The sequence below is a fragment of the Asterias rubens genome, chromosome 21 (assembly GCF_902459465.1).
Source record: "Asterias rubens chromosome 21, eAstRub1.3, whole genome shotgun sequence".
Classification (NCBI taxonomy): Eukaryota; Metazoa; Echinodermata; class Asteroidea; order Forcipulatida; family Asteriidae; genus Asterias; species Asterias rubens.
Window position 1 is genome coordinate 8,024,336 of NC_047082.1, and position 16,457 is coordinate 8,040,792.

Consider the following 16,457-nt stretch of genomic DNA (forward strand, 5'->3'; position numbering starts at 1 on the left):
TCCATGGATAAAATGTTAAGGATTAATAAACTGTTCATAAATTTTGAAATATTTGTTATGCTGAAAAAATTCATCTGTCAAACAGTTGGTAACTGATTTTGTTTTCTCTTCTTTCAAGTTTAAAAGATTTTCTCCGTAAAAAAAGATGAGATAATGGAAGTCAAACAAAACTTGAAGCCTTTGCGAGGCTAGAGATTCTAGGTTGTGGTCCAAAGCATAGTTCCATTGTGTGTGTACTTTGGTGGCTCTACAGGGATATTTGTGCACAACATCTATAGGAGGTTCTTAAAGGCAGTGGACACTATTGGTAATTACTCAAAATAATTATTAGAATAAAACCTTACTTGGTAACAAGTAATGGGGAGAGGTTGATGGTATAAAACATTGTGAGAAACAGCTCCCTCTGAAGTAATGTAGTTTTCGAGAAAGCAGTAATTTTCCACGAATTTGATTTCGAGACCTCAGAATTACATTTTGAGGTCTCAAAATCAAGCATCTGAAAGCACACAACTTCGTGTGAGTGACAAGGGTGTTTTTTCCTTTCATTATTATCTTGAAACTTCGACGACCAATTGAGCTCAAATACTTCACAGGTTTGTTATTTTATGCATATGTTGAGATGCACCAAGTGAGAAGACTGGTCTTCGACAATTACCAATAGTGTCCACTGTCTTGAACTACATGCACAAAGAGAAACCAATTATATATAAGATTCAACTTGTTTCACACCCAAGACTGATACCTCCACCAAAATAATAAAAGAATGAGCTAAATAACAAAAAGTAAAACCAACAAAAGAAACAGGTAAAAGTTATTCAATTCATCCTTTTATTAAATGATGAACAAAGGAAACATAAAAATACCGATCAAAACTAAAGGAGTAAATGAAAATCTGTTTGATATATATCTGAGCTTAAGTCGTACCCCTTAAGGTAATCCCGCTGCTGCCGCTTCCCAGGTTGAATCAGAAACCTGGGTGTGATCCCTGGCTACATGACAGTTAACAGTTGTCTTGCTTCTGACTGGCACCCCTGACCAAAGATATAGGAAGACTGCCAACATAAGGCTCAGTTGGTACACCACCAGCACATTAATCTGAAGGTCATTGGTTCAAATCCTGCTCTCGTCAATATTTCTTTGTTCAACCCAAATTCTTCATTTTATTTTAATCTTACTTCTAATAAAACCACACCTATTTTGCACACTTAGTTTAATACTTATCCCAATATTTGAAGAACTCGATTCTCTCTTGAATAAACGTTCTCAGACGAATCGCTGCATAGGGATCAAGATTGGAGTAGAATTTCAATCCAGTTAGTAGTTCAACATCCTTGACTCTGGCAATATTGGTCTCCATATAGTCTGATGGACTCTGGAGGGGATAATAATTTACAAATAAATTAGTCTCGGATGACATTGCAGTTCAAACAAACAGGCATGATATTCTCCCAACTTTAGTCTAATTTCCCCAAATTTGTTTTCCCTTGTAAAACTAGAAATACTCGCTAAAAACCTGAAATAACTTTAATATAATCTTTGTAAGATTTTATGAATGTTTTCTGTCTGTAATAATAATGTAGTTGCTGATTTTTGTATTTTTGCGAGGCGCTTTGAGGCCTTACATCTGGCACTATGTAAATGTTTTATAAAACCCTACATCGTATGAACAAGTAGGTTAATCATTAAACTCAACCTTTTTCAAAGAACCAAACATCATGCCTGAACAAAGCAAAGTCATTTCATAGTTTTCACTGGTTCCCCATTCAATTTAGTGCTTAGCAGAAATTTGTCAAGCAGTACTTCCTGCTTAACAGCTTTATGAAATTGGGCCCAGTAAACCAGTTATTTTTTTCTCCAAAAGTGATAAAGAATTGCATATGAATATGATCCCAGGGCAAAAACCTTCACATATTATTTCCTGCGTTGCACTGGTGGCAGAGGTGGGATAATTAACTCCCTCACATATTTCCTGCATTACACTACCGTTGACCCTGTAACTCTCTTACCTGACACGTCTGTATTCCATCTTTGTTATGAAGAATGAACGCCAATGGGTTGAGCTTGGAACAATTTTTGTCGAGTGGTAAGCTGGGTGTGTCTGAACACATGGTGATCACGACGAAATAATGGGTAGGGATAAAGGTGTCCTGAAGCTTTAACCTTCATACAAAGAGAGAAAATTGAATTACTTGGAAGCCCCCTCCCAGACAGGACTTGGAATAATTTAAGCCAAGTATTATTATTATTACTAGTAGAAACACACATGGTATTACCGCACACCAAATATATATTATTATTATTATTATTATTATTATTATTATTATTATTGCCAAAACGTTAAAAGTACAAAAATGTAAATACAAAGTAAGAAAGGTCAAACATCCAGGACAGTCAAAATTATTTGTTGGCCTGACTTTTCAACCCTAGCAGTGTTTTTCTCGAAGGCAAATTTTTTAATACGCACCCTTTTTGCATTAAGACTTCTATTGGATCTCTAAAACCATCAAAGTCGTAGTCAAAGATTGGCCCGGTTACAACGTTGATTCCATTGTAGCTATCGGCCCACTTAGGAAGATAAACATCCAGGTATCCACTCCAAATATCTAAACAGGTGGAAGTATAGAATTAAGACATACAGTCATGGTTCCCATATGCAATTCCCATTACAGAAAAATATACAGAGAATACAAAACGTAAAAAGATAATTTAACAATTACAGAATGGAAACAGTTTTTTAACACGGAATAGATAAAAACAAACTGAAAAAAAAAAATAAATAAATCTTTACCTTGGATAAAACCTGCAAACTGTGGAACCATGTTGGAAATGATGAGGCTGTCCATCTTGGCTTCCAGTGTCTCAGTCAATCCTGAAAAAAAAAAAAACTTTACAATTATAACAGGATCGTTCTCATAAAAAAATTGCATCGAATTCTACATTTTAAATTAAATGGTTTTAAAATGGAAAAAATAAGGCAAACAAGACAACAAGATTAAAAATGAAAACATAACAATAATAATTTATTGGTTTTTACTAGTTTTTATTTGTTTAGCAAGTTTTTATGAAATTGGGCTCAGGGGAGTGTCCAACACCATCTTAACAAGCAACACCATCTTAATAAGCAACTAACACCATCTTAATAAGCAACTAACACCATCTTAATAAGCAACTAACACCATCTTAATAAGCAACTAACACCATCTTAATAAGCAACTAACACCATCTTAATAAGCAACTAACACCATCTTAATAAGCAACTATTTTGGGCTCAGGGGAGTGTCCAACACCATCTTAATAAGCACAACCATCTTAATAAGCAACTATTTTGGGCTCAGGGGAGTGTCCAACACCATCTTAATAAGCAACACCATCTTAATAAGCAACTATTTTGTGATTTCCAACACCATCTTAATAAGCAACTATTTTGTGATTTGAATGACCACAAAATCCCACGGAACTGTTTTACACACTACCTGGTGAGTAGGAGAAGCCCACAGTAATGTTAGCAAAGTCCTCATCAGTCACGTTGTAGTCCGAGCATTTTGGTGTAATGTCCGCTCCAACACGAACATCTGGTCTTATAGCGCAATTGACGTCTGGGGAAGTACCTCTCAACTGTTTTAGACAACGATGCAAATTAAGTTCAAGAAGCCAAGAACATTTTTGAAGGTTTTCTTGGGGAAACAAAGTTGACAAATGTTTCCGGGGACTCTTTGGTTATGGGTGGCCGAGGGGTTGCAATTTGCCCAAAATTGTACACAGATAAAACAATATTTAATACCAAGTAAAATGTTTGCCTTCTCTGTTCATTTTTTTCTTCTTCTTGCTGTGCCTGAATTTGACCCACTGTTTTGCCTGAATTTGAGAGGGAGGTTGCCCCCCCCCCACCTAATTGTGTGGCATGCCTTTGATCACACGTGACTGCAGCATTCGCAAAGGAACAACAATCCTCACAAATTGTTTCTCATAGTCAAATGTTTTGGGGTAAAAAAAAACATTCAAAAACCACATTACTTCGACGGGAATTCTTTCTCTAAATAGTTTTAACGATCACCAGCTGCAGTTCTTTTCACCAAGTAATTTTTTATGGCCAGCAATGTTGTTAAGTTATTTACCAAATAGTTAAGACCCTACCTTTAAAGTGGGCATTACTTACTTGCTTCTTATCGATGGTGAAAGTGGTGTACAATGGCATCTTCAGTTGATGACTGTAACCCGTTATGTAGTCTTGCTGGAACAACTCACAAAACTCTGTCTTAAAGGAGACTTCAGGCATCCCAAACATTGCGTGCTTAGATTTTAAGGCCAACTCTAGATTGGAGTACAAAGATGGAGGAAAATAATATTTAAAAAAAACCATAAATGTCAGAGCCTCAGGTTGGTGAGTGGTATCTTTCCTCACCGTCTACCTCTAGGGTCCTGATTCAAATCACGCCGGGGGCACAATGTGGATTGGGTTTTTACAGTCCCTACCTGACTGTGTGTGTTTCCTGGAATATTTCATCTAAAAATGAAACTTCTTTCATTATTTTCTGTCCATTTGGGATATTGGCTAGTACCGTGATTAAGTTCGCTTTTCTGAGAGTCCTTGGCCACACAACCAGAACAAATTTTTTGAAATATATAAATAATATAAAACTCACTTGCATCATCGGACAAGTTCAGCTGCTCATCAAACTCTTGGATTGTTTTGTTGGTTTCATTCTATATTGAAACATAATTGAACTCACATGTCAAATAAATCAGAAGATGTAAAAGACTGATTAAAAGAAACTGCTGCTAAAATATAGGATTGGAACTGCCTCTAGCTACCGGGCAATCTCTGTGGTCTAGTTGGTATGACACTGCTCTAGAATTGCAAAGGTAGTGGGTTTGAATCCCACCCGAGTATTATGCCTGTATTTTTGTTTTAACAGAACTCGTGTATACAGTGCTAACACATATTGGTGTATGGGTAAAACCAAAGTTAATATTCTTTATCCCAGATGCGAACTCAATATCTATTAATTATAAAGGAAAGTAAGTAACGACTCTCTTACCGAGACCATATCCTGACAAACACACAGCGAGCTATCGTCAAGCAGTCTATCCGAATACTCCTGCTCAGACCCGGGGTATGGACAAGAGAGGGCTTCAGAATAATTAGCCTTATTGGACGGAGGAAGCGGAGGTGGGTTCTCAAGAATATGATGAAGACTTCCATATTCACCATCATTTGTTGGTGGGCTCAGTCCTAAGATGTCTATAAGAAAATGAAGAAAAAATAACTATTAACATGAAAGACGTTTTCATTTTTATTTTGTTTACTAATGGTCAAGGACCATAATGTTGAATTCCTACTTTTGTATAGCTTGCATTTTGTTGGCTCAGGACTCCATACAAGGTTTGCAGTGCTGCTTGTATGGATTTCATCAAATTACTTTTGCACATTTTGGAGCTCCTGGTAAATGGAGTTTATTGGTCAAGTAGAGTGGTCTTCAAAGAAAAAACATTTACTTTTATTTTTAATATGAATACGAAATTGCAATTAACAACACTGAGACAACAGTTTTATATTTTTGCTTCCATTTGTTCGTTAGTTATAACTCACCACACATGAGACTAAAGAGTTCCACATTTTGGAAAGGTTCTATAGCCAGATTCTCCTTGAACACTGGACCATACGCAAGAAACAGACTCTGAAATCAACAAAAAAGACACACAATGATAATAGCACCTGTTGCTTTAATTAACTAAGGAACCTAAATGATGGCTACAGTTTGAAGTAATACTTCACTCAAAAGTTTAAAACCAAGACAAGCTCATGACAATTTGTTTTTGTAATGCTTTCTTTCATAATTGTGGGTTGGGCAAAGATAAATGAACATGGGTTTCTTTAAACTGAGTAATCTTAAGTTACGTATTTAATCAAGTTCTGAAGTTGAACGTACCTGCATTTTGACAGCCAAATTGTCATACCCGTGTCCAGCACCGTTACAGGCAGTTGTAAAATTGCTATCAGATCAAAGAAAACGAACGGACATTATTTACAAATTGGAAAAAACATTCTTTTGAAGCAAGACACTTTTCTATAGTTGCTTTGTCCTTTGGATATAACATCCCATAGGTCCCGTGTGCTAGAATCGGTAGTGTGTGTTAAAGAATCTAGAACACTGATCGTGGTCGAGTTAAACCCAGTTTGTCTAGTTCATAGCAAGCAACCTTGTGTACACAGGTTTCCTCAGGCTTGGGAGCTGCAGTGGTTAAGATTAGTTGTAAAGCTTCCTTTGATTCATTACCAGAAATATAACAATATAATATTATTAATAATAATAGTAACATAACAATAACCAATTTGCAAAGGTTAAACCATATTTTGTAAAGGGTAACCTAAATGAAAAATTGTTTTTGTTAAAGCTGTATTTTTTTCTTCAAATAGACAAAACCTGTTGTTTTTAGAAAAGTGAATTATACTTTAGTATCTTACTTGCTGATTGTATAGCCTTGCTCTACAGGTATAAGAATATCCTCAATCCGTCTGTTATTCATGTAGTGAAATCTCTTAGGCATGTCTTGCTTCACGTATGGAATAGCTGCAGGATCACGGCACTATCAAATACAAAGTCAACTTACATTAGGAGTCTTATTTTTAGTAGTTCTGCAGTTTGCATGTATTTCATCAAATTGATGAACGAGTTGGTTTTGGTCTCATAGGTGAGAATAGGTGTGAATTGTCCCCTTGCACACACGTCACACACGGCGACTGTGCCACGCTCACCATTTTGGTGGGCAATAGGTTAACGTGTAAACACCGCATCGCCTAAAAGGTGCACTTCACTGAACAATGCACAGTGACATTGCCCACCAAAAGGGTGCATCGAAGATTATTCTGATGATGACGTCAGGTGAAGTGGGTCAATAGAGAACATAGAGAAAGGAATTGAGGTCCTTTCTCTATAATGAGACATTCTCAAGCAAAAAGCTGGAATAACCTTTTCATTGTTTAGGAGATTTACAAAGAGTGATATATAAAATTAATTACATATAAATAAATAAAAGTCCTATAAAACCAAATAACAATAAACCCAATTGATTTATTCTGAAATATTATATAAAAAAAGTCCATACCTTTAAACGGTCAACTACCTCTCTTGGCTCCTTTAGGGCAGCTGATAATAAATAAAAGAACTTATGTAATAAAGTAATTTATGTAATAAATAATTTATGTAATAAATAATTTATGTAATAAAGTAATTTATGTAATAAAGTAATTTATGTAATTATGTAATTTTAATCTTCTTATGTAATTTAAACTAATAAATTTATTTATAAGTTTAAATAAGCTGCTATAAGCCTATAGGCCTAGTATAGTAAAGTAAATACAATATAAGGGTATTAATGAGAACATCCTATAGGCCTACTCTGACTTTTGAACAACTAGCCGTAGCCATAACCATAGGTCATAGCCGTAGCTGCAAATTTAGTTATGATCCCAGATCAACACTATTCTTACCTGTAGGCTTAGATGTGTATCTCATCATGGTGCCTGATGTGTAATCACTGTCATAATCAGTGAAATCAAAATCAAATTTACCATTGGGCTGAAAATACATCAAAGAAACACACCAAGACATTAACGCTTCTTCACTTCAAATCTTGTTTACATCACCACATTACTTCGAAGTGAGATGTTTCTCAAAATGCTTTATACTATCGAAAGCTGATGTAGGCTTCTAACCAAAGTTTGCATTTTAAGTTTAAAAAAAAACACCCTCAATTTATCCAAATCTGGTGAGAATACTAGTCTTTGACAATTACCATTTAGTGCCTTTAAGATAAAGATGTGAACTTACATCACCCAATATAATTGCAGCATCTTCACAGCTTCTGTTAGCCATCCCATGATCAGCAAGAATGATGATACTAGCGCATTCATGCATGTCCACTGCCAACAAGGCGTCCATGAGATCACCAATGTAACCATCCACCTTCTCAAGGGCTTTGTTTTGCTGAAAGAAACCCAAAGTAATTGTGTTTAGACTGCAGGACTTACAATCATGAAGGTTGGGGTTCCAATCCCTCAAGCTAACTGGTGATTTCACAATAACTAGAATAAGAAAACACAATCTTCAATTCCATAAAATTCGTCACACAACCAAAATCTACGGCAGCAGTTTTTTTCCGGCCACCATCAAGGACTGGATAGCAACTCATTAGACATCTTCAAAGACATCCTCACTAAGCACTTCAAAAATTAAGCCATGCATCCCATCCACACATTGCACAAAGCTGGTGTGATGTGTCTTTAGACATTTTTTTTTGCCAGCTTAACTTTACAGATACAGAAGTCAGTGCCAACAGTGCTTACACACATCAGTGTATACGGGTAAAACCAAAATAAATAGAGGAAGTATTGTTGTCAAGTTACTGAATCACAATTTCTTGATTTGTGCTATTCCTAATCATAGATGTTGAATGAATGTGTGAATGTGAGAGATTGGCTGTTGCCTGCTTGGCACTTCCCTTGTGTGGGTTTGCCAATTTCCTTTGTTGAATCATTCAATGTTAGAAAGGTGTACCAAGCTCTAGTGCTTCTGATTAGCAGAGTGTGGGTTCTGATAAAACTTCCACCATGCTAAGTTTCAAATCCTACTTATATCCTACCTCGTCAGAATCAGGTCCATATTGATGCCCCGTCTTATCAGGTTCATCAAAGTACAGAGTTATCAAATCAGGTCTGTAATACACATAAGAACAAAAGTATCAACAATTAGGGGTGAGAATCACTGCTGGCAAAAAAGTATAAACTGTGATCCAGATATTAGGAGGAATATTGAAATAATAGCATGTCCACCTTTAAATGCAGTGGACACTATTGGTAATTACTCAAAATAATTATTAGCATAAAACCTTTCTTGGAGACAAGTAATGGGGAGAGGTTGGTGGTATAAAACATTGTGAGAAACCGCTCCCTCTGAAGTGCCATAGTTTTGGAGAAAGAAGTAATTTTCCACGAATTTGATTTAGAGACCTCACGTTTAAAACTTGAGGTCTCGAAATCAACCATCTAAACGCACACAACTTCGTGTGACAAGGGTGTTTTCTTCTTTCATTATTATCTCGTATGTTTGATGACCGATTGAGCTCAAATTTTCACAGGTTTGTTATTTTATGCATATGTTGAGATACACCAACTGTGAAGGCTAGTCTTTGACAATTACCAATAGTGTCCACTGCCTTTAATACCCCCGTTGGAGTTATAGATTCAACAGTATTCAAAGCACTAGAGAAGTAAATCAAAAAGTCAGACTTTGAGTCAATTTGGAGAAAAAACACAGAATATTTTTGTTTATTTGACAGACTTTTAAAAGTCTGAATTCAAATAAATGTTACAAATTTCTCATCCCTACTTAACAGAAGGTTTGCACCAAGATATTTGGTCCTAGGAAGTAGTCGGCAAATTTTATTGACTACAAGGACCGGCCTACATGTACATGGCCAAATAGCATAGAGCTGATCAAGCACAAAATTCTGCTTAAGCAAAATAATCCATGCTTAGTAAAATCAGAATACCGGCCAGTAAGATGTGTAAAATAAGCGAGCTATTTTTGTGCTTAACCCAAATTGTTTGCTTAAGCAGCTCTATGAAATTGGCCAATGGTCATGTGGTATATGCTATAATAGACTTTTCAGATTATTTAATCACAATGGTTTTTTGGGTTTTTTTTGCAAGAGTAAAAGAAAAGGCGGAAATCAGACTAAAGTAAGAAGAATTTCATGCCTGGTTTATAGAGGATTGTTGAATTAGTAGTTATAAAAACCTTTTGGAACTCACCTCTTTCCAGTTGGCAGTTGTAACCAACCACGAATTGTATCAATTTTTTGTTCTGCTGTAGTATCTCTATAGGAAAATAAATGTAGTTATTATTTCTTGCTGAAAAATAAATCTTTTTTCTTGGTAAAATTTCTTCCAAGGCATTTTTACATTTTAATATTTTACACTTTAATATTTTATATGTTGCTGTACAATAGGATTGTAAATTTCATGTATTTTTATGTACTTGACGAATAAACCATTCAATTCAATTCAATTCAATTCAATTCAATTCAATTCAGTTCAATTTATTTACCAATATGTTTTTGGATATTACATTTTGTTCAAAGTCTGCAGTTTAGAATAAAACAGATTGGACAACAAAAGTTTCTAAAAAGGTCATTCACTCAAACTTTTCAGTTTTCCAAAAAGGTCAACAAAGAATAGTTAAAAAGCTCTAAAATTAGTCTGACCCCTTTGGGTATAGTGAGAATTAGCAGTCATTACCATTGTTGTGCTCAGGAACAAGACAAAGAAGGCAGCAGCATGGGAGACATGGTTTGCTAATAAAAAACATTTCTGTGTTTGACAGTTTGACGTTGTTACTCACCCGTTGTATTGAAAATAATAGTTTGGTCGCATATCTGTAAATGTAAAATACAAATCTTGAAATTAAAAATGACCAGAGTTACATTTTATAAGCTTTTATATGATAAATTCCATGTTTCTAAAAGTACTTTCTATTTACGCGCAGACAATGTTGTGTGTGTTTTCACTCACATTAGATTAACTTACACTCCAATAGTAAGTGGCATAACAAGAGTGCTCAAAGGGGGTTCGTTTTAGAAAAATAATGATAATAAGAACCAGATTTGTATAGCGCCATTTCATCTAGGTCATGGCGCCCAGCAACAACACGCAATGAAAAACAAATACAATTAAAGAGTAACTGGAAACAGGTGAGTTTTTAAGTGGTTTTTGAATGACGAAACAGTGTCCAGTGATCTGATGTGAGATGGTATACTGTTCCACAGTTTCGGACCAGCAGTTGTGAAGGCTTTGTCCGTGTTTGTGTTTGTGTCCGTGCAAATGGAAACTACAGTTTAATTGGCCAGAAGTGCCCCTTAGAAAAAATCCCTAAACCTTGGCCCTAGTTTGGGAGGAGGCCCTTACCCTGTACATCTACATCAGATCCAACCCAGAAGTAACATCCAGTCCGTAGCCCTTGCTTCATGGCTGTATTCCAAATCTAATAGAAACACTTTTATAAGTAATCCTTTTTTATAAAACACTTTTTTAAAAACAGTTTTCTAAGTAAGATTTGAAACTTTGCATGATGTGAGTATAATAAAATGAGGTTTGCAGTAGCACCATGTGTAAAACTATTCAGAGCATTGACTCTGATTTATCACGATATCAACCTCTTCCCTTGCAGGCCATTTATACCCCTTGGCAATGAGAAGCAATGATAGGGTGCGTTCCTTTAGCTTCCCTGGGTCGACCCCGCAGTGCTCACTCGGGTGAGCCCCTGACAAGAGCTAATCGAACGATAACACTCTCCCTCTCGTGGTGGCGGTAGCACCTCAGGTCACCCCCAAGTGACCCACTCCACAAGCAGGGCACTGGGGGCTTACCCAGGTGAGCCCGTCAAAGCTATTCGAACGTACCGGGGCAGACCGGGTCGACCCAGGGAAGCTAAACGAACGCACCCATAGTAAAGTATCTTGCTCAAGGACACAAGTGTGATGTCCAGGATTCGAACCAACATTCCGATGACTAAAACAACCAGAACTTGATGCGCTAGACCACTCGGCTGTCACGCAAGTTTACAAAGCTTCATAGGGCAAGCTGCCCTCGGGCATTTTATTGTACCTTCGCACATTTTTGCCAAACTGGTAATTGACCCGATCTTGTAAGTAATAAAAGCAGTTGAAGCTGCGCCAAAAGAAATGTTTTTGCTATTAAATTATTCTTTGGGTATTTTTTTTTTTTTTTACCCATACACCGATGTGTGTTAGCACTGTATACTCAGTACTTTCCCGAGTTCTATGAAAAAATATCACAGGTACGTTACTCGGGTGGGATTCGAACCCACGACCCTTGCAATTCTAGAGCAGTGTCTTTGGGTGTCGTCTGAGAATCATACTCACCGGTTCTCCCCAGTACCAGTCGTTTTTATACTTCTCTTCAGTGCTCAAATAATACCATTTCTCTAACACCGGGTCATACATGGCGTTACTTATCAGACCATTGTGTTCAGGAAACAAACCCTTTGTTCAAAAACGAAATAAAAATGGTGAATATTTTGTTGCCAAAAAGGAATTGATAACAATTAATGTAGCATTTCTAAAAAATACCACAAAAATATGATGACAAATATTTGTTAAAAATAATAAGAACAATAAATAGAAAAAAGAAATGCATATGCCAAGCGGAATTAAATAATTGTTTTGTACCTGCTAAAATACAATTTTACCAAATTTGCTAGGCAATATTTTCTGCTTAAAAGCAGCTATATGAAATTAGGTTCTTAGCCCTACTTCATAGCGCTGCTTAAGCAGACACTTTTGCTTAAGAATGTTGTGCTTAGTGAAAGATAGCAGGATACCAGTCAGAAATTGTGCATGTGAGATGGTATTTTTGCTGGTAACAATATTCTGGTAAGCATAATTTGGTCAGCTACTATTTGTGGTTTAGCAGCTCTATGAAATTTGGCCCTGGTCTACATGGAAAGCCTTTAATAAAGTGATCAATAAAACTTCAGAACCCTACAATCTGAGAAAAGCGGATTACCGTAGCAATGGCATAGTGGTTTGAAAATGTTACTGTCGGGAACACTGGTAGCATGTAGGGTGTATGTACTCCACAGTCACCTGAGGTAAAAAAAAAAAAACATGCATCAGAGCGTGGGTTCGAATCCAACCTAAGTAACAACGTGGATTTTTTTCACAGAACTTGGGACAGTACCAAATAATACTCTTTATCTTAATGCAATGTTATTAAAAATTATTAACAACAGTTTTACTGAATTTTCTGATGAAAAAAAAAGAGGAAAACTGATACTTACTGAGTCTTTTTATGTGAGGAGTAAATTCTCTATAGAGAAGATCTGCTCTGAATCCATCTAAAGAAACTAGTATCAATGGAGGTTTGTCAACACTGGAAAAGAAACAAAGAGTTAAAGAGAAACTGAGATATGGAAGAATAAAGAAGTCGTTTCTGTTTAGGTCTGCTCTGAAACCATCTATAAGGAAACTAGTATCAAGGGAGGTTTGTCAACACTGAAAAAGAAAGAGTTTAAGCGAAACTGAGTTATGGAAGAATAAATAAAAGTGTTATTTTCTGTTGAAGAGGTCTCCTTGTTAAGGCAAATAAATGAAACCTTTTTGGTTGTTAAAATTGTTTGATTGTATCATTTATAAGTGTAGATGTATACAATAAATATAGGAAAATAATCCCTAAAAGGAATACACAATACTTCACATATTCAAATTTGGGGGTAGAAAAACTGATATATTTATAGATAACCACAATTAGAATTGAAATGTTCCTCAAGATGCTTTATAATATCGAAAGCTGCTGTAGGCTTCTAACCAAATGTTGCTATTGCCATTTATTTTTAATTTATTTTTTTTTCTTAATATATATTTATCATTTTCTATTGGTTTTTAATTTTCTGCTTTTATTATTGCTTTGTGTACTATATTATGTTAAATCTATATTAATTTTATTGTGTACCCCAGATGTGGGGCAACAGATCTACGGATCATAGTATGTATTTGCTTTTGTTGTCCCTTGCCCATCTTGGGGTATAATGTTGTCCATGTATTTTGTTTTGTACTGTTATGGCGAATAAAATAATAATAATAATAATAATTGTATGAGTGATAACCAAACATTTACAGACCCTTTTAGATATGGAAGAATAAATAAAGAAGGCACTTGGAGGTCTACTTTGAATCTCTTTGAAATTAGTCCTAAAATAATGAAATGGAAACTGACTTACCCTGGTGGACATCTGGGTTGAGATCCTGAAATACAAGGAGTATCAATCCAATGCTTAGCTGCAAAGAAAACCATAAAAATCAGGAGAAAATGGTCAAAGAATCACTTAGGAAATAAATGTTGCGTCTTTGAAATACTTAAATTAAATCTGACTAATATTGTATACTTTCTTCGTTCAATTGAAATGCATAAGAGAGAAAATGACAAAATAGGGAGACCACCAACATAGGGCTAGTCAGTTTGCAGGCACGCTAAACCCGAGGTATTTGGTTCATATCCAGCCCAAGTAATTTTTGAGAAAATATAATTATTTGTTGTAAACTGCTTACCAACCAAAAGGACCTAAGGTATAAATGCACAAAATAGTTAAAGAACACGTTGCCTTGGATTGGTTGAGTTGGTCTTTGAAAAGCGTTTGTAACCGTTTGTTATAAAATGTATATGGTTAGAAAGATGCTTGAAAAGGAGAATACAATGATCCACACACATTTGCCTCGAAATTGCGTGGTTTTCCTTTTACTTTGCCAACTAACACGGTCGGCCATTTATGTGAGTCAAAGATTTGACTCCCATAAATGGCCGACCGTGTTTGTCAACGAGGTAAAAGAAAAACCATGCAATTTCGAGTGATACTTGTGTGGATCATTATATTCTACTTTTAAAATATCTTTCTACCCATTCGCATTGTTATAACAAACAGTTACAAAGACCAACTCGACCGATCCAAGTCAACGTGTTCCTTTAATGGCCTAGCAAAGTCTTTCTAAAGTAAATTTTTCTTTGTTTAACCAACATTTTCAAAATTGTGGCAATTTCAGTATACCTGGTTTTGGTGTTGTCTGTGGCGTAGTTGGCTTGTTAGGAATGTCTGAACCTGATGTCCAAGATGGTTTAGTAGGCTCCGTTGTTTTCTGCGTCTCGGGAGTTGCTTGAGGAATAGAAGCATCATTCCAAATCCCGTACCCAATCCCTATTCCTATCCCTAGGATACTTAGTGATATCACAGCAACCTGAAGGAATATTCAAGAATTAAAGAATTATTTTTGTCCATGGAGAGAGAGATTTATTTTTCCTATTAACTATTGGTAATTACTCTAAATAATTGTTTCCATAAAAAGTTACACGTTAACGAGCAATGGAGAGATGTTAACAGTATAAAAAATTGTGAGAAACCGTTGAAACGATTCCCTCGGAAGTGACATAATTTTTGAGAATGAGGTAGTTTCTTACTCAAGTATTAAAATACTTCAGGCCTGAAGCATCTTTTAGGCATGAAAGCAAAAATATTTGTACAAGGGTGTTTTTTCTTTCATTATTCTCTTGCAACTTCAATGACCAATTGAGTCAAAATTTTCACGGATTTGTTTTTGTATGTTCATGTTGGGATACAGCAATTAAAAACTCTGGTCTTTGACAGTTACCAAAGGTGTCCAGTGCCTTTAACATGACAAAGTTCCATTTGAAAGTAAACTGCCAGTAAGTATTTGTTTGTCCCACTGACTCTGTCTTTATTGTGCATAACAAAACTGGTCACCATTGTGGTTGCCCAAACCCCTATATATCCTTGACAAATACCATTTTATTTTATTAATAAGAATTATTGAAATACTTACACTCAAGCCAATCACCAGGTACAGCCTAGATGCATTTTTCTGGTAATAAACACACAAACAAACAAGTCATTATACTTGGATGCATAGGTGAAATGGAAGAGCAAGATTTTAAAAAGTGATTATAATTCTGTGACTCACAAGTACAATGCACTTCCAAAATGCATTAAGTATTTATCATAATATTATACTGACACAAAGACCCTCATCAGTTTTTTTTCTTCACAATATAAACACAAATTAGACTCGGGAATGACGTCCACCCTCACTCTGAGCATTCTCGACCATCTTCAATCAATAAATGAAGTCTAAATGAAAAACCCTCTATTCCTAATTATGAAATTAGTTCCTGGGACAAGTTGTGTGACCATATTGCTGTGGCAAATTTTATTAAACTGTGTCAATATAGGAATTTACCTTATTCTGGTCCCCTCCATTTTCATCAATGTGCATACCACTTGGCATGGTAGAAGTCAACCAACCTGATGATTAAATCCAATAGGCATACTTTTTAATAAATAAAAAAAACAATAAAACAATAATTTCCCTTTAGGCCAGACCTTCCACTCCCTACCACACTTTCATTTATCAAATAATAAACCACACTTGTCAATAGTAATACAAACCACTGGAGGGCCACATACCGTGGCCCAATTTCATAAAACTGTTAAGCAGAAAATACTGCTTGACAAATTTCTTTGCTAAGCAAAAATTGAGTGGGGCACCAGTCACAACAATATAAACCTAATAAAATGTTGGCATGGTAACCTGTTTCTGTTAAGCAATACTCTTCTGTGCTTAGCAAGTATTTGTGCTTACAGCCTTTATGAAATTGGGCATAGTAGTGGCTAGGACCATGGCATACCGTGCACTTACTGGTTGCCACCCACCAATGGTACTCTGTTCAGTCATACACCAATCTAAACTATCAATAAATGATAACGTATGTTAATAACACTAAGCAACTTGTTATAAAGTATCTACAACTTACCCTACACTTAAGTCTACAAGATGTGTTTGACCTGTATTAGTCGGCAATGACCTGCAAC

General features: G+C 35.8%; 1 protein-coding gene across 1 annotated transcript; it reads right to left on the minus strand.

Annotated features, from left to right (window-relative positions):
* Nucleotides 1-608: 608 nt before the first annotated feature.
* On the minus strand, nt 609-16,453 carry LOC117304603 (venom phosphodiesterase 2-like). The gene is made up of 26 exons (XM_033789145.1): nt 16,400-16,453; nt 15,826-15,890; nt 15,412-15,450; nt 14,622-14,808; nt 13,800-13,857; nt 12,861-12,952; nt 12,587-12,666; nt 11,944-12,063; nt 10,967-11,042; nt 10,404-10,437; nt 9,815-9,880; nt 8,644-8,716; nt 7,833-7,988; nt 7,493-7,580; nt 7,108-7,148; nt 6,467-6,588; nt 5,931-5,994; nt 5,591-5,678; nt 5,040-5,242; nt 4,644-4,704; nt 4,157-4,311; nt 3,474-3,615; nt 2,789-2,869; nt 2,465-2,603; nt 2,007-2,160; nt 609-1,372 (listed from the first exon to the last, which is right to left on the minus strand). The coding sequence occupies exons 2-26, from the start codon at nt 15,871-15,873 to the stop codon at nt 1,211-1,213; spliced, it is 2,529 nt and encodes an 842-aa protein (XP_033645036.1). The 5' UTR covers nt 15,874-15,890; nt 16,400-16,453; the 3' UTR covers nt 609-1,210.
* Between the last annotated feature and the right edge of the window lie 4 nt (nt 16,454-16,457).

Coding starts and splice junctions, on each gene's coding strand:
- LOC117304603 (XM_033789145.1), bottom strand. CDS start 15,873: ATGCCAAGTGGTATGCACATTGATGAAAATGGAGGGGACCAGAATAAG. Junction 14,809..15,411: donor ACCTGGTGATTGGCTTGAGT/GTAAGTATTTCA, acceptor ATATTCCTTCAG/GTTGCTGTGATATCACTAAG. Junction 3,616..4,156: donor TCACCATCGATAAGAAGCAA/GTAAGTAATGCC, acceptor TGTCTAAAACAG/TTGAGAGGTACTTCCCCAGA.